This window comes from Procambarus clarkii, chromosome 75 (assembly GCF_040958095.1).
Source record: "Procambarus clarkii isolate CNS0578487 chromosome 75, FALCON_Pclarkii_2.0, whole genome shotgun sequence".
Taxonomy (NCBI): domain Eukaryota; kingdom Metazoa; phylum Arthropoda; class Malacostraca; order Decapoda; family Cambaridae; genus Procambarus; species Procambarus clarkii.
In genome coordinates, this window is record NC_091224.1 from 16,637,178 (window position 1) to 16,664,522 (window position 27,345).

The 27,345-nt window shown below is 46.4% G+C and overlaps 1 protein-coding gene across 1 annotated transcript in view; it reads right to left on the reverse strand.

Moving 5' to 3' along the window:
- Positions 1-27,345, reverse strand: part of LOC123749468 (uncharacterized) — a gene marked incomplete in the record, with an annotated part of 443,575 nt that overhangs the window by 12,836 nt on the left and 403,394 nt on the right. The window contains 3 exon segments of the mRNA XM_069313236.1: positions 8,680-8,734; positions 9,184-9,207; positions 13,797-13,925. Of these exon segments, the coding sequence (XP_069169337.1) occupies positions 8,680-8,734; positions 9,184-9,207; positions 13,797-13,925 (208 nt within the window).

Here is a 27,345-nt window from a genome sequence, read left to right on the forward strand (position 1 = left end):
ATATTAGTACAACGTTGCACAACGTTAATACCGAAACGTAATCGCAACATTCATCCTATTATATGCCTGAACGTTAGCATAACGTTAATACCGAAACGTAATCACAACGTTCATCCTATTACATGTCTCAACGTTAGCACAACGTTAATAACATTATTAACACTATTACGTTGCTATTACGTTAATAACACAACATTAACACTATTACGTTGCCACAACATTGCCACAATGAACAAACGATGAAACAACATCGTTTTTAGCAATATTACGATCATTCAATATTGTAACCGGTTGTAAAAATAGAGTTGTGTTATGTAGCGTGTTTGCTGGGCTCGGTGGGGGTCGAGGGGACGTGATGACAGGCAGGACGAGTAACATGACGGTGGACAGGTAAGGGAGGCTTGACGGTGGACAGGAAAGGCAGGCTTGACGGTGGACAGGAAAGGCAGGCTTGACGGTGGACAGGTAAGGCAGGCTTGACGGTGGACAGGAAAGGGAGGCTTGACGGTGGACAGGAAAGGGAGGCTTGACGGTGGACAGGAAAGGGAGGCTTGACGGTGGACAGGTAAGGGAGGCTTGACGGTGGACAGGAAAGGGAGGCTTGACGGTGGACAGGAAAGGGAGGCTTGACGGTGGACAGGAAAGGGAGGCTTGACGGTGGACAGGAAAGGCAGGCTTGACGGTGGACAGGAAAGGGAGGCTTGACGGTGGACAGGAAAGGCAGGCTTGACGGTGGACAGGAAAGGGAGGCTTGACGGTGGACAGGAAAGGCAGGCTTGACGGTGGACAGGAAAGGCAGGCTTGACGGTGGACAGGAAAGGGAGGCTTGACGGTGGACAGGAAAGGGAGGCTTGACGGTGGACAAGAAAGGCAGGCTTGACGGTGGACAGGAAAGGCAGGCTTGACGGTGGACAGGAAAGGGAGGCATGACAATGGACGGAAAGGGGAAAAAATGGCAATGGAAATGGAAGAAAAACGTGGTGATGGACAAAGGAAGGAGGTGAGATGTAGCCACAGACAGGGAGGGGAGGTGTGACCATAGACAAAGTTACCACAGTTACCCTCTCCCCACATGGCCCGAGGGGAGATGTTGTCACAGACAGAGTGATACCGGTCATGTCTACAGACCGAGAAGAGGGCGGGGTGACCACAGACAGAAAGGGGGGGGGGCTTGGCCACGGACAGAGAGAGGGCTTGGCCACGGACAGAGAGGGAGAGACATGGTTATGAACAGAGAGAGAGGACGTAGACACTGAAAGAGAGGGAGACGAGGGAACTTGGTCACGAACAGAGGGCATGGAAACTGCTGGAGAAGAGAGAGAGAGAGAGAGAGAGAGAGAGAGAGAGACAGAGAGACAGAGAGAGACAGAGAGAGACAGACAGACAGACAGACAATGAAGAAGAGTGGAAACCACTTAGTAAGAGTGGAAACCTCTAGTGACGTTTTGAATGGAAACCACGAGAGAAGCGATGACACCACTAGGAAAAAAAAAGAGTAGAAACCACTGATACATTCATCGCGTTCAGAAGGTTCCCAAGATTTTAATTACTGTAACGGAAGCTTAAAATCCCAATTTTGAATCCAGTTTATTCGCCTTTAACTTAAAGGTGTAATGCAAGACTGTGTTTACTGCAATAAACCATAGTGTTGCAGGTCCTTGCACAGCAGTTTCCCTTTGCATATTGCAATTCGTTTCATATCTAAAGCTCTTCGAGAAAATTCACCAAGAATTTATGAATCCACCAACCCGTTCTCGCACTTGCCTTCAGTCAATATTGGCTTATTTAATAAGTGCATATTTGACATACTAATTGATTGTGAATATTTTAGTTTACCTTGAAAAGCTTCATAGAAATCACCGACCTCACCTAACCTTCTTAGTATGTTAAGATAAGCATCTTATTGCTTCGTAATTACAATTATTACTTAACCTATACCTATTATAGGTTAGGTAATAATTGTAATTACGAAGCAATAAGATGCTTATCTTAAGATACTAACAAGGTTAGGTAAGGTCGGTGTTTTCTATGAATCTTTTTAAGGGTATCTATTATGTTAAGTGTCACCTATGCACATATTTAATAAGTCAATATTGACTTATTAAATTTGCGAGAACGGGTTGATATGTGAGTACCCCCTGCCTGCCTACCTTCACTCCAGTAAACAACTGACTTTAACCTTGGCTCCATCATCCTATAATTCCCTATCATTACCCTTCAATTCTCACCCTAGACTAATCAGCTGACTTTATTTACAAACGATCATTCCACAAGAGGTATACTCTCATACTTCGCTTCTCTCAGGCAAACAGCGCCTCCTGATTGATTCAATTTCGCGTGTCCATCTGGGAGAATCTTTTCGAGACGTTGCGATAAGGTATGGTACAAATATTTACTCGGGAAAACTGGCTTTTTCTATCACGTTTTCTTTATTTCTCTCTCTCTCTCTCTCTCTCTCTCTCTCTCTCTCTCTCTCTCTCTCTCTCTCTCTCTCTCTCTCTCTCTCTCTCTCTCTCTCTCTCTCTCTCCCTAGAAAAAGTAATTCTAGACCACTAGAGTCTGTTAAAAGTGTCTCAATGCGCTCGGAAAGTTGATTCCTTTTCGCAGATGCGACAGGCAGCTTATGTTGTAATTTTAGATAAAGTACTCACCTAGTTGTGCTTGCGGGGGTTGAGCTTCGGCTCTTTAGGTCACGCCTCTCAACCGTCAGTCTACTGACTGTGGAGACCTTCTGTTGATAGCTCTACAACAGAATGCCAAACTGATTCATTTTTACCATTACTCATTCCTACAGTAAATGAACCAACCATCTTGAATCTTTCTTAACACTTTTGATCTTAAATCATTTAAGTTTGTTCATTTTAAGAAACCTTTATTGTCTCAGTAACTCGTTCAACAATAACTGTTAAAGTCAAATCTGGTTTCATAAACCATAAATAGAAGTACTTAGCCATTTAATCCGATTTAAAATGACTAGCTATTCAGTGCCTCTGTCTTGTATGATTAAGATCAGTCTGATAGGAGCCTTGAGACCCACTGCAATGTTGAGCAGAGTGAGCACTGAGGGCGTGGTCTCCGCCACTCCTGCAACGTCTGGTCAACATTTCGTCTTGAGACATCAACATGTTTCTTGCGCCCCCCCCCCAGCATCTCCTCGGAGGTTACTCCCGCTTGACATGACTAAAATAACTTGTAAGCAACAATGTCTTTGACAGGCTGTACCGAGGTCCTCCTCCTCCTGCCCCCCCACACACACACACACACCTGCGTCCGATACTGCATCAAACGCTTGCTTTGAGAGGGAGAGAGAGAGACAGAGAGACAGGGAGAGAGAGAGACAGACATAGAGAGAGAGACAGACATAGAGAGAGAGAGACAGAGAGAGAGAGAGACAGACATAGAGAGAGAGACAGACATAGAGAGAGAGACAGAGAGAGACACGGACAGAGACACGGACAGAGACACGGACAGAGACACGGACAGAGACACGGACAGAGACACGGACAGAGACACAGACAGAGTGTGACAGAGACACAGACAGAGAGAGAACACCCTAACACTATGCAAACACAACCCAGACGACCACTAACCTCCACCCGTCTGATGCCCTGCTCCTGTAATCAAACATCCAGTGAGAGATAAATTGCCAGGGATCGTGGATCCCTTTACCCACAAGGTATCGTATTGGGACACGTATTGTCGTTCACGGGGGAGAGAAAAAAACATAAAATGCGATGGTAGACAAAGGCTCTTTGACGAACGGGTACCGAACCCGGCACGTCTCTTATGCCAGGTGAGTACGACGGGCTTACCATGACCCTAAGCTGAATCTAACACCACAACAACAACGGGTATCGAACGAGGAGAAATGGGTGGGAACTATCAAGCAAAATGAGCCAGAGACAGACAGACAGACAGACACACACACACACACACACACACACACACACACACACACACACACACACACACACACACACACACACACACACACACACACACACACATACACAGATACACACACAGATACACACACAGACACACAGACATACGCACACGCGCACGCACGTGTCGGAGAACAGCATTTTCTTCAATTTGTAAATATATTAATTTTAGCGAACATATATAATACTCTGGAGAACAAAATCAAAACAAATTTGGAAGAACAGACTGCATAACAGGAAGAACAGACTGCATAACAGGAAGAACAGACTGCATAACGGGAAGAACAGACTGCATAACGGGAAGAACAGACTGCATAACAGGAAGAACAGACTGCATAACGGGAAGAACAGACTGCATAACAGGAAGAACAGACTGCATAACAGGAAGAACAGACTGCATAACGGGAAGAACAGACTGCATAACGGGAAGAACAGACTGCATAACGGGAAGAACAGACTACATAACGGGAAGAACAGACTACATAACGGGAAGAACAGACTACATAACGGGAAGAACAGACTACATAACGGGAAGAACAGACTACATAACAGGAAGAACAGACTGCATAACAGGAAGAACAGACTGCATAACGGGAAGAACAGACTGCATAACGGGAAGAACAGACTACATAACAGGAAGAACAGACTGCATAACAGGAAGAACAGACTGCATAACAGGAAGAACAGACTGCATAACGGGAAGAACAGACTGCATAACGGGAAGAACAGACTGCATAACGGGAAGAACAGACTACATAACGGGAAGAACAGACTACATAACGGGAAGAACAGACTACATAACGGGAAGAACAGACTACATAACGGGAAGAACAGACTACATAACAGGAAGAACAGACTGCATAACAGGAAGAACAGACTGCATAACGGGAAGAACAGACTGCATAACGGGAAGAACAGACTACATAACAGGAAGAACAGACTGCATAACAGGAAGAACAGACTGCATAACGGGAAGAACAGACTACATAACGGGAAGAACAGACTACATAACAGGAAGAACAGACTACATAACGGGAAGAACAGACTGCATAACAGGAAGAACAGACTACATAACGGGAAGAACAGACTACATAACGGGAAGAACAGACTACATAACAGGAAGAACAGACTACATAACAGGAAGAACAAACTGCATAACAGGAAGAACAGACTACATAACAGGAAGAACAGACTGCATAACAGGAAGAACAGACTGCATAACAGGAAGAACAGACTGCATAACAGGAAGAACAGACTGCATAACAGGAAGAACAGACAGGATAATGAGAATAACAAATAACATACTGGGGAAGAACATGCAAGCACACGAGGAAGAACAGACCCACAAGCAATTGTGGAGAAGAACTCACAACTACTTGTGAAGAACAAACAAGCACAATAGGAAGAACAGAATAATGTCTAAATCAGTAAGAAGAGGAAAAACAAATAAACAGTGCCCTCCCTAGGTCAGTGTCCCCCTAGGTCAGTGTCCCCCTAGGTCAGTGTCCCTAGGTCAGTGTCCCCCTAGGTCAGTGTCCCCCCTAGGTCAGTGTCCCTAGATCAGTGTCCCTCTAGGTCAGTGCACTAGGGGGCACTGGCCTAGGGGGACACTGACCTAGGGGGACACTGACCTAGGGGACACTGACCTAGGGGGACACTGACCTAGGGGACACTGACCTAGGGGGACACTGACCTAGGGGACACTGACCTAGGGGGACACGGACCTTGGGGGCACTGACCTAGGGGACACTGACCTAGGGGGACACTGACCTAGGGGACACTGACCTAGGAGGGCACTGACCCAGGGGACACGGACCTTGGGGGCACTGAACTAGGGGACACTGACCTAGGGGGACACTGACCTAGGGGGACACTGACCTAGGGGACACGGACCTTGGGGGCACTGAACTAGGGGACACTGACCTAGGGGGACACTGACCTAGGGGGACACTGACCTAGGGGAACACTGACCTAGGGAGCACTGACCTAGCGGAACACTGACCCAGGGTGCACTGACCTAGGGAGCACTGACCTAGGGGAACACTGACCCAGGGGGCACTGACCTAGGGGGACACTGACCTAGGGGGACACTGACCTAGGGAGACACTGACCTAGGGGGACACTGACCTAGGGGACACTGACCTAGGAGACACTGACCCAGGGGGCACTGACCTAGGGGGGTACTGACCTAGTGGACACTGACCTAGGGGGACACTGACCTAGTGGACACTGACCTAGGGGGGCACTGATCTAGGGGACACTGACCTAGGGGACACTGACCTAGGGAGACACTGACCTAGGGGGACACTGACCTAGGGGACACTGACCTAGGGGGACACTGACCTAGGGGGACACTGACCTAGTGGACACTGACCTAGGGGGGCACTGATCTAGGGGACACTGACCTAGGGCGGCACTGACCTAGGAAGACACTGACCTAGGAGACACTGACCTAGGGGGACACTGACCTAGGGGGACACTGACTTAGGGGGACACTGACCTAGGGGGACACTGACCTAGGGGGACACTGACCTAGGGGGACACTGACCTAGTGGACACTGACCTAGGGGGACACTGACCTAGGGGGACACTGACCTAGTGGACACTGACCTAGGGGGACACTGACCTAGGGGGACACTGACCTAGGGGGACACTGACCTAGGGGGACACTGACCTAGGGGGACACTGACCTAGGGGGGCACTGACCTAGGGGGACACTGACCTAGGGGGACACTGACCTAGGGGGACACTGACCTAGGGGGACACTGACCTAGGGGGACGCTGACCTAGGGGGACACTGACCTAGGGGGCACTGACTAAGGGAGTACTGACCTAGGGGGACACTGACCTAGTGGACACTGACCTAGGGGGGCACTGACCTAGGGGGACACTGACCTAGGGGGACACTGACCTAGGGGGACACTGACCTAGGGGGCACTGACCAAGGGAGTACTGACCAAGGGGGCACTGACCTAGGGGACACTGACCTAGGGGACACTGACCTAGGGGACACTGACCTAGGAGGACACTGACCTAGGGGGACACTGACCTAGGGGGACACTGACCTAGGGGGCACTGACCAAGGGAGTACTGACCTAGGGGGCACTGACCTAGGGGACACTGACCTAGGGGACACTGACCTAGGGGGTACTGGCCTAGGGGACACTGACCTAGGGGGGCACTGACCTAGGGGGACACTGACCTAGGGGGACACTGACCTAGTGGACACTGACCTAGGGGAACACTGACCTAGGGGGACACTGACCTAGGGGGGCACTGACCTAGGGGACACTGACCTAGGGGGACACTGACCTAGGGGGACGCTGACCTAGGGGGACGCTGACCTAGGGGGACACTGACCTAGGGGGACACTGACCTAGGGGACACTGACCTAGGGGGACACTGACCTAGGGGGACACTGACCTAGAGAGCACTGACGTAGGGGACACTGACGTAGGGGACACTGACCTAGGGGACACTGACCTAGGGGGTACTGGCCTAGGGGACACTGACCTAGGGGACACTGACCTAGGGGACACTGGCCTAGGGGGTACTGGCCTAGGGGACACTGACCTAGGGGACACTGACCTAGGGGGACACTGACCTAGGGGGGCACTGACCTAGGGGGGCACTGACCTAGGGGACACTGACCTAGGGGGACACTGACCTAAGGGGCACTGACCTAGGGGACACTGACCTAGGGGGACACTGACCTAGAGAGCACTGACCTAGGGGGTACTGGCCTAGGGGACACTGACCTAGGGGACACTGACCTAGGGGGGCACTGACCTAGGGGGACACTGACCTAGGGGGACACTGACCTAGGGGGACACTGACCTAGGGGGACACTGACCTAGGGGACACTGACCTAGGGGGACACTGACCTAGGGGGACAATGACCTAGAGAGCACTGACCTAGGGGACACTGACCTAGGGGGTACTGGCCTAGGGGACACTGACCTAGGGAACACTGACCTAGGGGGACACTGACCTAGGGGACACTGACCTAGGGGGGCACTGACCTAGGGGGACACTGACCTAGGGGGACACTGACCTAGGGGGACACTGACCTAGGGGGGCACTGACCTAGGGGGGCACTGACCTAGGGGGGCACTGACCTAGGGGGACACTGACCTAGGGGGACACTGACCTAGGGGGACACTGACCTAGGGGGACACTGACCTAGGGGGGCACTGACCTAGGGGGGACACTGACCTAGGGGACACTGACCTAGGGGGACACTGACCTAGGGGGACACTGACCTAGGGGGGCACTGACCTAGGGGGGACACTGACCTAGGGGACACTGACCTAGGGGGCACTGACCTAGGGGGACACTGACCTAGGGGGACACTGACCTAGGGGGACACTGACCTAGGGGGGACACTGACCTAGGGGACACTGACCTAGGGGACACTGACCTAGGGGACACTGACCTAGGGGGACACTGACCTAGGGGCACTGACCTAGTGGCACTGACCTAGGGGCACTGACCTAGGGGCACTGACCAAAAGGCACTTACCTAAGGGATACTGACCTAGGAGGCACTGACCTAACGACACTGACCTAGGGGGCACTGACCTAGAGATCACTCACCGAATGGCACTGGTATAGGGGCACTGATTTAGGGGCACTGATGTAGGTGCACTGACCTAGGGGACACTGACCAAATGACACTGACCTAATGACACTAACCTAAGGAACACTGACCTAATAACACTGACTGAAGTACTTACATAAGGCCGGCGCAGCTCCGCGCAGAGTAGCCCACTGCGCTCCTCCCGGCATTAACTAACACCAAGGGAAAGAGAAATTGGTGTTAAAAATCCCATCCTGACCACCATTTGGTAATTAACACAACATAACAAATAAACCACAGTGCTGCAGGAGGCCTGTGTTATAAGTATGAGTCAATGGAGTTTGAGCCAATATCTCGCCTACGCTTGAAACAATTCCCTCCCCCCTTACAGGCTATTGTATGAACCCGTTAATTATGATTTGTTTTGGAGATGATAATGACTTGAAGTCTGTTTTGGAGATGATAATGACTTGATGGCTACAGAGAGTGCCACGTGGGTGCCATTGTACACAGAAAGTGCCACGTGGGTGCCATTGTACACAGAAAGTGCCACGTGGGTGCCATTGTACACAGCGCCACGTGGGTGCCATTGTACACAGAAAGCGCCACGTGGGTGCCATTGTACACAGAAAGTGCCACGTGGGTGCCACTGTACACTTACCCGCGCCAAACAAACTGGGAATATCTGCAGCGAGAAAGAAAGGTGTAATTAGTATTTGCTTGGGGACAGGAGTGAGTTGTTTAGTTGTCTGAATACGTTGTGTGAGTGTTGTTAGTGGCAGGTTTAGCTTGTGGGAAATTGGTTACTGCTATAACTGCTTTTTTCTGGTGGAATGAGGTTGTCTCATATAAGGGGATATATGACTCTGAGTTAACATATGCTTAAATAAGTGTTATTATTTAAGAAAACAAAAAACAGGGGAACTCCATTGCCTTTGGGTCATACTTACTGTGTGTGCATGCATCCAAACACACGCGCACACGCACGCACACACGCACACACACACACACACACACATATAAGAAAATTCACCTTCGCAAATAGAGTGGTAGACGGTTGGAACAAGTTAAGTGAGAAGGTGGTGGAGGCCAAGACCGTCAGTAGTTTCAAAGCGTTATATGACAACGAGTGCTGGGAAGACGGGACACCACGAGCGTAGCTCTCATCCTGTAACTACACTTAGGTAATTACACTTAGGTAATTACACACACACACACACACACACACACACACACACACACACACACCAAACTGGAAAAGGTTCAAAGGTTTGCCACCAGACTAGTACCCGAGCTGAGAGGTATGAGCTACGAGGAGAGGCTACGGGAATTAAACCTCACTTCGTTGGAAGACAGAAGAGTTAGGGGGGGACATGATCACCACATTCAAGATTCTCAAGGGAATTGATAGGGTAGATAAAGATAGGCTATTTAACACAAGGGGCACACGCACTAGGGGACACAGGTGGAAACTGAGTGCCCCAAATGAGCCACAGAGATATTAGAAAGAACTTTTTTAGTGTCAGAGTGGTTGACAAATGGAATGCATTAGGAAGTGATGTGGTGGAGGCTGACTCCATACACAGTTTCAAGTGTAGATATGATAGAGTCCAATAGGCTCAGGAACCTGTACACCAGTTGATTGACGGTTGAGAGGCGGGACCAAAAAGCCAGAGCTCAACCCCTGCAAGCACAATTAGGTGAGTACACACACGCACACAGGCAGAAGTAAAAGGGAAGGTGCTCCAGTGGATAAGGGAGTACTTAAGCAACAGGAAACAGTGAGTAACGGTGAGGGGGGGGGGGGGGGTGGAGACATCAGAGTGGCGAGACGTCACCAGCGGAGTCCCACAGGGCTCTGTACTTGGACCCATCCTGTTTCTAATATATGTAAACGATCTTCCGGAGGGTAGAGACTCGTTCCTCTCAATGTTTGCTGATGATGCAAAAATTATGAGAAAAATCAAGACGGATGAAGACAGACAGAGACTACAGGACGACCTGGACAAATTGGAGGAATGGTCTAGAAAATGGCTGCTAAAGTTCATCTCAGGAAAGTGTAAGGTAATGAAATTAGGCGAAGGGAGCAAGAGGCTGAACACAAGGTATCATCTGGGAGGTGAAATCCTGTAAGAGTCAAATAGAGAGAAAGATCTGGGGGTTGATATCACACCGAACCTGTCCCCAGAGGCCCACATCAAAAGGATATCATCAGTGGCATATGCTAGACTGGCCAACATAAGAACTGCCTTTAGAAACTTGTGTAAGGAATCGTTCAGGACCCTGTATACCACTTATGTCAGACCAATCCTAGAATATGCAGCTCCAGCCTAGAGTCCATACCTAGTTAAACGCAAGACAAAGTTAGAGAAGATTCTGCGGTATGCCACCAGACTCATCCCGGAACTGAGAGGAATGAGCTACGAGGAAAGGATAAAAGAGCTGAACCTCACAACCCTGGAAAACAGAAGAGTAAGGGGAGACATGATAACCACCTACAAAATTCTCAGGGGAATTGACAGGGTGGACAAAGACAAACTCTTCAGCACGGGTGGAACACGAACAAGGGGACACAGGTGGAAACTTAGTACCCAGATGAGCCACAGAGACGTTAGAAAGATTTTTTCAGTGTCAGAGTAGTTAATAAATGGAATGCACTAGGAAGTGATGTGGTGGAGGCTGACTCCATACACAGTTTCAAATGTACATATGATAGAGCCCAGTAGGCTCAGGAATCTATACACCAGTTGATTGACAGTTGAGAGGCGGGACCAAAGAGTCAAAGCTCAACCCCCGCAAGCACAATTAGGTGAGTAAAATTAGGTGAGTACACACGCACACACACACACACACACACGCACACACGCATACACACACACGCACACACGCATACACACACACACACACGCACACACGCATACACACACGCACACACACACGCACACGCACACACAAGCTCTCTCCAGGAGAGAAAGTTTTTTTTCTGGATCGTCTCTCTTAATAAATATTATCAGTATAATAAAGTTGCTGTTGATGTGACAAGAGATTTGGAAAATAAGTTAAACAAAATAGAATTAATATCAAAAGTTACCAACAGTATACAACAAATGTATTCATACATGTGACACAATATATACATACAAGAAATATGCTTCAGCAAATATATAGTTGATGCGTACATTTAATATTATTGCATAAATTTAATGAAAAATATAATATTTGCAATATTTAGACTAGTGATTGCACCATAGATATATCCATCCCAGACAAATTATCCTAAATAAACGATGCTTATACACTATTGTATTTTTGTGCTGTGAATACAATTAAGCAATCATTTTACATGTTAAAGGTATATAATAAAACTGACTTAAAATTTCATTTTTGATATATTGTGTTCCACACTAAAGTTCCAATTATATGAGCCATAACTTCCCCCTCATCCCCCATTATATGTTCAAAGGTAATGGGGAACTTGCAAAGATGGGAGCACGAGAAACTTTTGCCCATAATTAAAACAAAAGTGAATTTAGACTCTAAATCTCTAAAGCTTCAACTAGGAGCTAAACAAAATACTATCTACCTCTTCAAGGATCAAATACGTCTCCTTAGTCAACAACGTCTTGACGCCGGGTGCGTTAATGTACGTCAGCGGGTACAAACATTGTCTAGTAACGATATAACCAAGAGAGATCCAACGTTACCATCGTGGATTCGTTGTTACAATAACAGCGTTAGTTTAGATTTCCCGGGCAGGAGGAGGAGGAGACGCCGTCCAATGGGGGGGAAAGAGATGCAGTGAGGAAACATCTCACTTAGAGAGATGTTTATAAGTAGAAGTATGAGGACACAGAAGAACATCTTAGTGAACACTTAGATGAACACTTAGGGCCAATGTTGTGTGTTCAAAGTCAAAGATTTTGCTTCGTTTCACTTAAAGATATTGTGTGTTCAAAGTCAAAGAGCTAAACAAAGATTTGACTCTTTGGGGTCCTTATGTGAGCAAGACGTTGGGATAAAAAAAAGGAATTGTTATGAAAGACTTGTCATTTCTCACTTCTTGCAGGGTCGGCGTTCGATCCCCGATGGATCAAGTGGGTGGACACCGTTTCTTCCCTCCGTCCTCATCTTTCTTCAAGAGTGTAGTATGGATATGGTCATACTGACTTAGCGCTTTCTCCCGTAAACTACCCGGGCTAAGAACAAAGGTAAGTCAGTCTTGCTTTGTGACTGTTTTGCAACCTTTGGAATCCTTTCGAGGCCAGAGATTCCAAAGGTTCACTGTTGATTCAGTTGCCAAAGTTGGCTTCTTCTGTTGAGACGCTCAAGTTTGGCCACGAATGGACTCTCTAGCGGGATAACGATTGGGCACTCAACTCAGATATATTATCCAGGGGTTAAACTAGCATGTTCTTGACTGGTTATCGTAATCTACAGACCTCAGTTCAATAGAATATTTGTGGTACGATTGACTGGTCGGGTCAGCGATGACCATGCCTCTTGCAGGGCCGGAGTTCGACCCTCGGACGTTACAAGTGGTTGGGCACCATTGCTTTTCTCTCTTCTACCTCCAGATCTTTGTTCTCATATCCCGACCAAGTTATAATAATTCTGGCTCAGCGGTTTCTCCTCGTTAAATGTAAATAGTTTGGGATATGAACCACTGAAAGCAGTTACCAGGAGAGTCATTAAATCTCCAGACGCCTGAGACAAGTCTGAAACTCTTCAAGAAAGCAGTTGTAAACACCTCGTCTATATGCTTAAAAAAGAAATATGGACTACTGGAATGTGAATAAACTTGAAGATTTCACATTAAGAATAATTTTTAATAATTTTTAGGTTCATGTTTTTTACTGTCATCCAGCACTAAGTATAACAACTACTCATATATGTATTTTTTTTTAAGCACAAAATACTGAATTTACTTTTGGTTAGCAAACCAAAGGTTTTGGTTAGCTACACTGACTCAAAGGAGGACAATGGCCATTACCTACGACAACCTTGTTGATGTTAACAGTTAACATAGTTGGACCAATACTATTTCCATAGCCGCCTTCTGGCGAATCAGCGACGCCCTAACGCTGAAGGAAGGGAAAACGGGAGATGTGTGGAATGGGGAGTAGAAATGAATGTGGGAGAGGAGGAAAAGTTCAGGGAATGAAATAGGGAAGGTATACGAGAAATAGGCAGGAAAGGTGTGTGTGAGAGAGAGACGCTCACACACACAGTCTTTTCAGGCAAGGCCATAGAAGACACATGAGAGATTGAACTTACCAAAGAAACTATTGGTTGTGGTAGGCACATTTTGTGACATATTGGACCAGCGTCGAGGGGACTCGCTGGCCCTCGTGGAGGTGGCCACTGTGGTGGTGGTGGTGGTGGTAGTGGTGATGATGGGCAGATCTGAGGACACACAAGTACCATTTTTTGTTAATTGGTTTCCAGTTAAAGACATTAACATTGTAGATTAGAGTTATTTGCACTGGGATAAAGGAGGAAGATGAGAAGAAAATACTTTATGATTATAAGTTGGTTACTAGCAACTTTATATATATATATATATATATATATATATATATATATATATATATATATATATATATATATATATATATATATATATATATATATATATATATATATATATATATATATATCACATAAATGCCTAGCCTCAAGCTTAAGATAATCTAGCTTTACCACGTGGATATCTCATGGTAATATCTACTATCTCGTGGTAATATCTACTATCTCATGGTAATATCTACTATCTCAGGGTAATATCTACCATATCATGATAATATCTACTAAAATGTTTATATTAGATTTGACATGAAGATACATACATGTTAGTGATTTTGTGAAGTTGAAATAAGTGTTGAAAGGAAATTCTGTTGACGCTAAAAGCGATAGAACTAAATCACAGAAATGTCATATACATTTTTTTACCTGTATTTACCTGAGATACACTAATTCTCTAGTGGTCTTGAAGGAGACTGAAAGCTGTACGGCTCGTCAAATGTTTTTCTGGTCAGTATAAGCCAGATGTGTGTGTGTCTGGTCCCTATAAGTCAGATGTATCTCTTCGATTAGTGTAAGTCAGCTGTGTTTCCGTGGTCAGTGAAACTGGTTGTGGTCCTACGGTTATTTTAAGTCAGTTGTGTAGCTATGGGCACTGTAAGCCAGTTGTGTCTTTCTGATCCCTATAAGTCATATGTGTTTCTATGGAGCTCTGTAAGCAGTTGTGTTTTTGTGTGGTTATTGCCAGATTGCGGAGTCTCTTTCTCTGTCTCTCTATCACTGTCTCTCTGTGTCTCTGTCTCTCTCTCTCTCTCTCTCTCTCTGTCTCTCTCTCTCTGTCTCTCTATCACTGTCTCTCTGTGTCTCTGTCTCTCTCTCTCTCTCTCTCTCTCTCTCTCTCTCTCTCTCTCTCTCTCTCTCTCTCTCTCTCTCTCTCTCTCTCTCTCTCTCTCTCTCTCTCTCTCTCTCTCTCTCTCTCTCTCTCTCTCTCTCTCTCTCTCTCTCTCTCTCTCTCTCTCTCTCTCTGTCTCTCTCTCTCTCTGTCTCTCTCTCTGTCTCTCTCTCTCTCTCTCTGTCTCTCTCTCTCTGTCTCTCTGTCTCTCTCTCTCTGTCTCTCTGTCTCTCTCTCTCTGTCTCTCTCTCTCTGTCTCTCTCTCTCTGTCTCTCTCTCTCTGTCTCTCTCTCTCTCTCTCTCTCTCTCTCTGTCTCTCTCTGTCTCTCTCTCTCTCTCTCTCTCTCTCTCTCTCTCTCTCTCTCTCTCTCTCTCTCTCTCTCTCTCTCTCTCGCCCCCCCCCCTAGTCACTGTCCACCTGACATGCTGAGTTATCAAGTCCACTCAGAACCGGTCCGCTATTCCTCCCACTCCCAAAATTACAGGAAAACGGTGAAAAGGGAAGTTTTTCCTGCCTTTTCCAGGAGAATAGTTCGCCCGGCGGCAGCTCTGAGAGAGAGAGCAGACGCCCTCCCAACTTGGGCCCTTTGACAAAGATCGGATACCTCGAACTTGTACAACAAATGGGGGAACTTTTTGGATTGAAGATGCGTTCTTTCAGCTTACTCTTAGCCATTACCCTTGGCTTCCATTTTTCGTCTCAGCGTCCCCCTTCACTCCCCTTTTCTTAGAGCTGAGGGTTGAGACGTCACCATTGGCTTTTTAATTTTGTCTTACACCCTCAGTCCTCTTCTGTAAGCTTCAATTCTCAGCCCTAAGCCTCAGCCCTAAGCCTCAGTCTTAATCCTCAGACCTAAGCCTCAGTCCTAACCCTCAGATCTAACCCTCAGATCTAACCCTCAGACCTAACCCTCAGCCCTAACCTTCAGCCCTAACCCTCAGACCTAACCCTCAGACCTAATCCTCAGACCTAACCCTCAGCCCTACCCCTCAGCCTTAACCTTCAGCCCTAATCCTCAGACGTAACCCTCATTTCCCCCCCCCCCCTCACCCTGGCCCTAAGCCCCCCCCATCCATATTTCCTCCCCTCCCCCCCCCCAATCTCTGAACCATTTACTATGTAATGCTAAAGACGTGGCCTTTAGGAAACAAGCTAAGGCAGTCTTTTGACTACTTTGTACTACCTACGTAATACCAATGCGAAAATATACAGCGATGGCATGATGTCTCCACACGAAGAACGAGACACGAGTAGGGTCAGAGGTTTAGGACAAAATACGAAAAACGCCCAAGAACGAGAGAAGTGTCATGATCGAGACGTACAAAATACTTATGATGATTACCCTGGAATAAAGTTCGAGTTCTTGGTACAGCTGAAGTATAGGACATGGTTGGAAACTAGTGACGTAGATGAGTTGTAGGGGAGGGGGACACCCAGGTGAGTTCTAAATACGTCTTATAGCGTAGTCTTAACCAGGCCTTGTCTTTAGCAATCAAGTCCTTTTATGCCGGTCCAGACCTGACGCCATTGTTCCCTGGCGATCATATTGCCTCAGGCGTCTCTCACTCCTCGGGCACCAGCTCACATGCGACACTGAGAGTTGAATCTACATATAGTTTCCTGCCGCCACCCTCCCGGTCCCTTGTTCAGGCTGCTCTTCCCAGCCTCCTTGATTGCCAGCGATCCCCAGAGGGAAGGCCTGAAATATCCCCAGAGGCCTGGTGGGAGGTTCAGTCAAGTCTCACACGAAACGATTCGACAATTTTCCTTTTCTGTTGATTAAACTATGTATACTGTTAGAACAGACTGAATTAGCTTAGGTTATATAGTGTTAGGCTGTGGTGGACTCTGTTAGATTAACTTAAGGGTTGGGTAGGGTTAAACAGGGTGTGAATTCAGTTAGTGAGCGGTCAGTGTAGGATGGACACAGCCAGGCCTTCGTAGGACGGGGAGTGTGGCCAGTGAGATGGGTCCAAGCTTGTGTTAAATGTTGCTTGGCCTGGTTCGTTCTGCATGTTCGACTGTTCCTCATTTCTGAAGGCGTGTTCCAGTAATGACCTACAAATTTTTTCGTGTAACGTTGAAAATTGATTATATATATATATATATATATATATATATATATATATATATATATATATATATATATATATATATATATATATATATATATATATATAACCTAGAAGGGGTACACCTCGTCGTATACTTTTGAACCTTTTCCAGTTTCCTTACGTGTTTCTTCAGGTAGATAGTCCATGATGGCGCGGCATACTCCAAGACTGGTCTCACGTAGGCAGTGTAAAGCGCCCTAAAAGCCTCCTTACTTAGGTCGCTGCTGTCGTTATCCTATTTATATGTGCTTCAGGAGTTAGATTTGTTGTTACGTCCGCTCCCAGGTCCCTTTCTCGTATCGTGAAAGGTACGTAGTTTCCCTTCATTGTTGATCGTCCCTTTGGTCTTCTATCACCTAGTACCATTTCTATAACTTTACACTTGCTCGTGTTGAACTCCAGTAGCCACTTTTCCAACCATCGCTGCCACCTGTGCAAGACCTTTTGGAGGATCCTACAACGCTCATCTGTCATAACTCTTCTCATTAAAATTGCGTCATCCACGAACATCAGCATATATGACTCAACTCCTGTAAACATGTCGTTCACGTATATTAGAAATACAATTGGTCCCAGCGCCGTTCCTTGAGGTACTCCACTCGTTATGGTTCGCCAGTCCGACTTCTCGCCCCTTACCATTATTCTCTGGCTCATTTCACACAGAAATCCCAATAACGTGATGCATCAAATGAAGAAATTGATGCATCACGTTAGTGTGATCTCTGTGTGTAATGATGTAAGGGCGAAGAGGGAGAACGGCCTATTGACAAAGCTCGGGTGCAGGGGGGAGTTGTGTAAAACCCTGGTTTGTGTCTCGGAGAGGCTGCAGGATCTAGTAAGTTCTACTGAACTTCGGTTTCAACTCTTTTGACCATGTCGTAGCTCAGTCGATTAAGGCGCCGTCTGGGATGCTCTTGGACGCAGGTTCAAATCCTCGTCACGGCTCTTGTGAATCTGTTCATTCTCTGGCTCCTTCCTGTTAGGTCCTTCCTTTCCCATGCTAGGTCTTATCCACTTACTCCCGCCTGGCGCTTAAGTTTGAATAGCAGTCTTCTTTTTGGTGCTGTATTTTAGGCCTTTTGGCAGTCCATAAATATACAAACTGCCCAACCTTCCTCGTCTTGCCTTATTCTTGTTATATTACCATAGAATTCCAGAAGGTTTGTTAGGCGTGATCTCCCTTCCCTGAACGCATATTAGTGATTGTTTACATACTTATTTTTTCTTAAGTGTGTAACCAGTCTTAACCTGATTATTCTTTCAAGTACTTTACAAACGGTGTGTGTATTCACCTAGTTGTACTCACCTAGTTGTGTCTGCAGGATCGAGCTTTGACTCTTGGATCCCGCCTTTCCAGCTATCGGTTGTTTACAGCAATGACTCCTGTCCCATTTCCCTATCATACCTGGTTTTAAAATTATGAATAGTATTTGCTTCCACAACCTGTTCCTGAAGTGCATTCCATTTCCCCACTACTCTCACGCTAAAAGAAAACTTCCTAACATCTCTGTGACTCATCTGAGTTTCAAGCTTCCATCCATGTCCCCTCGTTCTGTTACTATTCCGTGTGAACATTTCGTCTATGTCCAATCTGTCAATCCCCCTGAGTATTTTATTCGTTCTTATCATATCTCCACCTCTCCTTTGTTTTTTCTAGTCTTGTAAGGCTCAGTTCCTTCAGGCGCTCCTCATACCCCATCCCTCGTAACGCTGGGACGAGTCTCGTTGCAAACTTCTGAACCTTTTCCAGTTTCCGTATGTGTTTCTTCAGGTGGGGACTCCATGATGAGGCGGCATACTCTAAGACTGGCCTCACGTAGGCAGTGTAAAGCGCCCTAAATGGCTCCTTACTTAGGTTTCTGATATATGTGTGTGTGTACTCATCTAGTTGTACTCACCTAGTTGTGTTTGCGAGGGTTGAGCTTTGGCTCTTTGGTCCCGCCTCTCAACTGTCAATCAACTGGTGTACAGATTCCTGAGCCTATTGGGCGCTATCATATCTATATTTGAAACTGTGTGTGGAGTCAGCCTCCACCATATCACTACTTAATGTATTCCATTTGTTAACTACCCTGACAGTGAAAAAAATTATCTCTAACGTCTCTGTGGCTCATCTGGATACTAAGTTTCCACCTGTGTCCCCTTGTTCGTGTTCCACCCGTGCTGAAGAGTTTGTCTTTGTCCACCCTGTCAATTCCCCTGAGAATTTTGTAGGTGGTTATCATGTCTCCCCTTACTCTTCTGTTTTCCAGCGATGTGAGGTTCAGCTCCCTTAGCTTTTCCTCGTAGCTCATTCCTCTCAGTTCCGGGACCAGTCTGGTGGCATTCCTCTGAATCTTCTCTAACTTCGTTTTGTGTTTAACTAGGTATGGACTCCAGGCTGGAGCTGCATACTCCAGGATTGGTCTTACATAAGTGGTATACAAGGTCCTGAACGATCCCTTACACAAGTTTCTAAAGGCAGTTCTTTAGAACTGTGTATGCGTGTGTATTTGTGTATTTATATGTGTGTTTGTGTGTGTATTTGTGTGTGTTTGTGTATTTATATATGTGTGTGTGTATTTGTGTTTGTGTGTTTATATATATGTGTGTATGTTGGTATTTGTGTGTGTTTGTATATATATATATATATATATATATATATATATATATATATATATATATATATATATATATATATATATATATATATATATGCGAACAAGCCTGAATGGTCCCCAGGACAATATGCAACTGAAAACTCACACCCCAGAAGTGACTCGAACCCATACTCCCAGAAGCAACGCAACTGGTATGTACAAGACGCCTTAATCCACTTGACCATCACGACCGGACAAAATGAGGTGATAGCCGAGGCTATTTGAACCACCCCACCGCCGGTACTCGGATAGTAATCTTGGGCATAGCATTTTACCAAATCACCTCATTCTTTGGGGCACACGTGAGGAACACAAATGCGAACAAGCCTGAATGGTCCCCAGGACAATATGCAACTGAAAACTCACACCCCAGAAGTGACTCGAACCCATACTCCCAGAAGCAACGCAACTGTTATGTACAAGACGCCTTAATCCACTTGACCATCACGACCGGACAAAATGAGGTGATAGCCGAGGCTATTTGAACCACCCCACCGCCGGTACTCGGATAGTAATCTTGGGCATAGCATTTTACGAAATCACCTCATTCTTTGGGGCACACGTGAGGAACACAAATGCGAACAAGCCTGAATGGTCCCCAGGACAATATGCAACTGAAAACTCACACCCCAGAAGTGACTCGAACATATACTCCCAGAAGCAACGCAACTGGTATGTACAAGACGCCTTAATCCACTTGACCATCACGACCGGACAAAATGAGGTGATAGCCGAGGCTATTTGAACCACCCCACCGCCGGCACTCGGATAGTAATCTTGGGCATAGCATTTTACAAAATCACCTCATTCTTTGGGGCACACACACGTGAGGAACACAAATGCGAACAAGCCTGAATGGTCCCCAGGACAATATGCAACTGAAAACTCACACCCCAGAAGTGACTCGAACCCATACTCCCAGAAGCAACGCAACTGGTATGTACAAGACGCCTTAATCCACTTGACCATCACGACCGGACAAAATGAGGTGATAGCCGAGGCTATTTGAACCACCCCACCGCCGGTACTCGGATAGTAATCTTGGGCATAGCATTTTACCAAATCACCTCATTCTTTGGGGCACACGTGAGGAACACAAATGCGAACAAGCCTGAATGGTCCCCAGGACAATATGCAACTGAAAACTCACACCCCAGAAGTGACTCGAACCCATACTCCCAGAAGCAACGCAACTGGTATGTACAAGACGCCTTAATCCACTTGACCATCACGACCGGACAAAATGAGGTGATAGCCGAGGCTATTTGAACCACCCCACCGTCGGTACTCGGATAGTAATCTTGGGCATAGCATTTTACCAAATCACCTCATTCTTTGGGGCACACGTGAGGAACACAAATGCGAACAAGCCTGAATGGTCCCCAGGACAATATGCAACTGAAAACTCACACCCCAGAAGTGACTCGAACATATACTCCCAGAAGCAACGCAACTGGTATGTACAAGACGCCTTAATCCACTTGACCATCACGACCGGACAAAATGAGGTGATAGCCGAGGCTATTTGAACCACCCCACCGCCGGCACTCGGATAGTAATCTTGGGCATAGCATTTTACAAAATCACCTCATTCTTTGGGGCACACACACGTGAGGAACACAAATGCGAACAAGCCTGAATGGTCCCCAGGACAATATGCAACTGAAAACTCACACCCCAGAAGTGACTCGAACCCATACTCCCAGAAGCAACGCAACTGGTATGTACAAGACGCCTTAATCCACTTGACCATCACTTGACCTTAATCCACTTGACCATCATGCTATGCCCAAGATTACTATCCGAGTGCCGGCGGTGGGGTGGTTCAAATAGCCTCGGCTATCACCTCATTTTGTCCGGTCGTGATGGTCAAGTGGATTAAGGCGTCTTGTACATACCAGTTGCGTTGCTTCTGGGAGTATGGGTTCGAGTCACTTCTGGGGTGTGAGTCACATATATATATGTGTGTGTGTGTGTTTGTGTGTGTGTTTGTGTATTTATATATATGTGTGTGTGTATTTGTGTGTGTTTGTGTATTTATATATGAATGTGTGTGTATTTGTGTGTGGCATTCAACGTGTGCAGTATTATACAAACATACACCTCAGGCCTGGAGCAATACTTGGCTTTGCAGGAGCGAGCACTCTGGCAGCGTCTACTCTGCTTTGATCCTATATGCGACGGTGGCGGAACTGTGAGCGGGTCTCCTGCACCGTATTGACGCCAGGCCGCCACACAGGAGGTACACAGTAGTGGGACCACTGTGATGCTGACAGCTACTCGTGCCACAGAAGATGACGATGTTGACTGCAGATACTCCTTAAAGATATCCAATAAGGAAACAAGGCTTTGCCTGTTTTCTACAGGTTACATAGTGCTGATCGATAGCAGAATCTGCCTGATAGCACTGTCTGGCAGAAGGTTATATCTGATAACACGAAGCTGTGGCCGGTTCAACGTAAATGATCACTTGGTGATGGCAGGACCGAGTGCAAGATAACATCTTGTTATCTAGGACCAGATAGCATTGCTCGGGTACATCAGCTAAGGCTAGATAAGCAGAACTCGGTCGTATTTGCTCGTTCACGACAAAAACAAAGGAGGGCGACGACGATCTCAGACACACAGCAAAGTGGCAGTGAGGTGCAGGTGCAGCAACACTTGGTTACTGCACGTTGTTGAGGTTAAACAGCTGTTTAACATCAAGGAAGAACATCTCTTAGGCCATGTTCGTGTGTTAATAGAGAAACAGCGTTTCTGCCCGAAACGCTGCGCGTACTAGTGGCTTTACAAGAATGTAGTTACTATGCTATGTATCCTCACAATCCCAATGTACCTTCTTGTATATATTGTGACGATAATCTCCTTCAAGAGATTGAGCCTGCTCTTCCCTTCATAATTACGTCGTCACAATTATATAAAAGACTATGGAAGAAATGTCAAACAACGACAACAACACCAGCACCAGCAAGGCTTGCCAGGGTGAGCAGAAACGTATGCATCCAGCCACCTGTTCGAACTCCAACCACCAAACTACCCGTTGATCGCTACGGCTCCGCTGATTGGTCGCCGGTCTGGCTGCACCTGCACTCGCCCCCAATACTACCCGATGTCTGGGGTCGCCCCAACATCAGTCTTCAGAATGTTCCGTGCTTTCGTAGCCAGCACACCTCCCAGCTAGACTCTAGAGTGTACTGAGAGAGGTGGTGGCTTTAAGCCAATATTCCAGCACCTCCCACTTACCTTTTGTGTTGCACTTCATATTATTTTGCCTTAACGTAACTTTCATTGTGTCATTTAAGTATTCTTATTATTTTGATTCATTGATTTTATTATAAGAATTTGTTTGTGCATTATTTTCATGTTTTGATTTATTTAACGTAATTAAAATTTCATTGTTAAAGTTTTACTTGTGTTTTGTGTGTCTTCTCCTTACCTTACCACAGACGAAGTTCCAGTTTTTCTATTTTTTTTTTATAACTATGTGACGAGGCCATACCCCTAGCCTTAAACAGCCGAACACCAACGCGTTACCGTCACAAGTTATATGGGGGCCTGTCCTAGGAGCCTCACTCAGGTACTGGTGCCAAGTGGTAATTCATGGTAAGCGTATTTAACTTTGTTAACGTAGCTTTACTATTTTTCATTCAATTTCATTTTTTATAAGGTGCGGTGTATTGTGCATTACGAGAGTAACATATAGTGAAGGTGAGACAACTTTGGATTACGTGGTGACTGTAGGCCGCAGTCATACTCTTAATTGGTCATCTCTCCCTCCATGTTATTACTCGTATTTACCATCTATGTCCCTTGAATATTTCTCATTCTGACAGATCATCATATTGGTACCCTGGTACTGTGGTCTGCCCCGGGTCAAGAGTACCCAATCTTCTGCAATCTGACTGTAGGAGGACAAAGAGGGCCATAGTTCCTCTAGCTCGAACTTTAGTTGCTGAGTTGGGACCTCAGCAGCAGTTCTCGTCACAAGTTGACACCTCGCACCCCTACACGTCAGTCAGAGATGATGATACATACAACGGTAGGGAATTAGCTTATTTTTTCAGAGCACAAAAGTTCGCTAATTCTGTAAGTATCATATTAAATTCAGTGGGAAAAACTTGCTTTATGTCCTATAGAGACTTGGCAAGGTATGCCTACATCCTTGGACTACCAATTTTACTTTTGAAGCATTTAACTGTTTCATTTGTTTTCGAAACTTTGTTTCATTTGTTAGTAGGATTTTCTTGCCCTTATTCTCTTACATGAGTACCGGGTACAAGATTTCCTGCGCCCTTGATTTAATTTAATCATTTAATATCTTTCACTTAACGTTAATTGTTAAAGATCACACAGGATAGGTACCAGTTGCCACGTTGTCCTGTTTCTGACATTTCATTATTGAACATTCGTGTACCTTTATTTGCTAATTTCACCATGTTTCGTCTCCAAACTTTCCGTGCAAATCCAGCAGGTGAAATAGGGACTTTAAGTCGTGCCAAGAGGACTGAACTACAAACTCTTGCACATGAGTATCAACTAGAAGTTCCCTATCAAGCCAACAAAAATGACCTACACAACCTGTTGCTGGATTACTATTTAGAGCAAGGTAAGATAGACTCTGAAACTCATGAAACTTACTATATTGCAGATAAAACTGACTTGGCAACGATGAAACTTAAACTAGAGCTGGCTAAGATTGAACGTGAGCAGCAAAAGGAAGCCCGCGAACAGCAAAGGGAAGCCCTCGAACAACAAGAACGAGCAGCTGCCATACGGAGGGAAGAACAAGAACGAGGACTCGCCCTCCAAGAACGTGAGGTTGCACTACTCCAGGAGCGGGAACGAGTACAGCTTGAAGCACTCCAGGAGCGGGAACGCGTACAGCTTGAAACCAAACAACGCGAGTTGGAAATGCAACGTGAACATGACAAGCAACAAGCAACTCTGGCTCTAGAGTGTCGTCAACGTGAAATCGCCTTGGAAACTTCCCACTTCACTCAACGCCAACAAGCTACTGCCAATCTTCCCGTCAGTTTTAATATATCACATGCAAGTAAGTTAATGCCATCCTTTGTAGAAGCAGAAGTTGATGTGTTCTTTACCACCTTTGAAACCCTTGCTAATCAACTCAGTTGGCCTGTCGACCAATGGGCAACACTTCTCAGAGTCCATCTTACAGGTAGAGCTGCAGTCACACTCAGTACTTTGGCGTCTGAGAATGACTACTACACTCTGAAACAAGCAGTGTTGGACGCCTACCTCCTCTCTACTGAAAGTTATAGAAGGAAATTCCGTGACCACCTGAAGGCAAGTACCACTACCTTCCTTGAGTTTGCTAACACGAAACGGAGGTATTTCATGAAATGGCTGGAAGCAGCACATGTCTCTACTTTTACAGAACTCGTCAACCTGATGCTTGTTGAAGAATTCTTGAGACGTGTGCCGCCTCCTGTCCGCCTCTACTTAGCAGATAAAGAAGAAACCGACTACCTGAAGTGTGCTAAGTCGGCTGACACTTACAGCCTCATCCACCGGCTGACACCTGAACCATCCTCCAGTAAGAAGTCGTGGTACAGTTACGAGAAGGTGAGCCCCGATCAAGCTGGTTCACAACTGTACTGCAAATATTGTAGACTCTATGGACATACCATAGACAAGTGTGGTAAGTCTCAATACAAGGGAACCACTGACCAACAACGACCCAAACCAACTCCTCCTAAGTCCGGTAAGCCTGTGATGAATGTTGGTGTTGATGTTAATGATCTTTCTCTTTTCAGTAACCACCTGTATACTGGAACTGTCTCTGCCAACGGTTCAAATCCGGAGGGACGTTTCAAATTGAAGATCTTGAGGGACACAGCGGCTCTACAATCGATCATCTTGAAGTCGGCTGTGCCCAACATAGTCTACACCGGGGAAACGGTCTTCATCACTGACCTCACTGCTACTACTCCATACCCTCTCGCCAGAGTCCACCTGGATTGTCCCTACGTGAACGGGGAAGTCCAAGTCGCCGTCAGGGAAAAGCCTTTTCCCATGCCTGGAGTGCAACTTCTCCTAGGCAACGACTTGGCAGAAGACCTGCAACCGACCAACCTGATCGTCATGGACAAACCCCAGGTGTGTAACTCTGTGCCAAGTAACCCTATTCTTGAGTATGTTCCAGCAGAGGTTCAAGAGAGTGATGAAGTTTCTCCTCCGGTTCTCGTGACCACCCGTGCGCAAGCCGCACGTCCACAGCCAGCTGACTCTACTGCTACCGCTGTCCCTCAAGACCCTCAGAAACTACCCCCGCATCTGACCAAGTTGGAGTTCCGTAAGTTGCAGAGGGAAGATCTTACTTTAACACCATTGTTTTTCCAGGCTGAGACTCAACCCGACAGTATTCCTGGGTTCTTCCTAGAGAACGACTTGCTCTACCGCAGATATAGACCCAGTAAACTGAAGGAGGAGGACGATTGGGCCAACACCGAACAACTTGTGATTCCCACCAGCCTGCGGCCCACTATTCTACACCTGGCCCATGGAGCATTCTCCCACTACGGCTTCAACAAGACTTACCATGGGATTCGCCAAGACTACTACTGGCCAGGTATGGTAAATAACGTCAAACAGTACGTAAAACAGTGTCATACATGTCAGATGGCAGGCAAACCGAACGTCTCCATTCCCAGAGCACCACTGATTCCCATACAGGTGCCTGCGGAACCTTTCCACAGACTCATAATAGACTGTGTTGGTCCTTTACCTCGGACCAGTTCAGGTAACGCCTACATCCTAACCATCCTGTGTCCTACCACCAGATTTCCCATAGCAGTTCCAGTGAAGAACATCACGGCTGCTACGGTTATCAAACATTTACTGAAGATCTTCACTCAATACGGATTTCCCAGGGAGATTCAAAGTGACTGTGGCACCAACTTCACCAGTGATCTCTTCAAAAGGACACTGGAGGAGTTCAACATCAAACAGGTATTGTCCAGCCCCTATCATCCTGCTTCACAGGGTTCTCTTGAACGTAGTCATCAGACCATCAAAGCACTCTTGAAAAAGTTTTGTAGTGAAACCTCAAAGGATTGGGATAAGCAGATTGACCTAATAATGTGTATTTTCAGAAGTCTCCCCAATGAGTCCCTAGGAGTATCTCCTTATGAGATGCTCTACGGCCGTAAGTGCCGTACTCCCCTTAAGGCTTTCAAAGACTCTCTCAGAGATGCCACCTTCAGTGAGCATCAGAATGTGCCCCAGTTTCTTCAAAACCTTCAGCACATTCTAGAGAGAGTCCACCGCTTTGCCAATGATAATCTATTGAAAGCCCAGGTGAGAATGAAGACTCATTACGACCAGACCAGCAAAGTAAGAAAATTCAAGCCGGGAGACTTCGTCCTTGCTTATTTCCCTATCCCAGGTTCACCTTTACAAAACAGATTTTCAGGACCCTACTGCGTCAAAGAGTGCAGGAATAATAATAATTATGTGATAGAGACTCCAGATAGGCGGCGGAAGACCCAGCTGTGCCACGTCAACCTCCTGAAGCAATATAATGGTACTCCTCCCACTGTCTTGATTAACTATTCCACATTCACAGAACCCTACATCCACAGTGAGACCATCCCGGCTTCTTCTCCCGAAAGCACTGACAAGGAGTCGGCGCCTT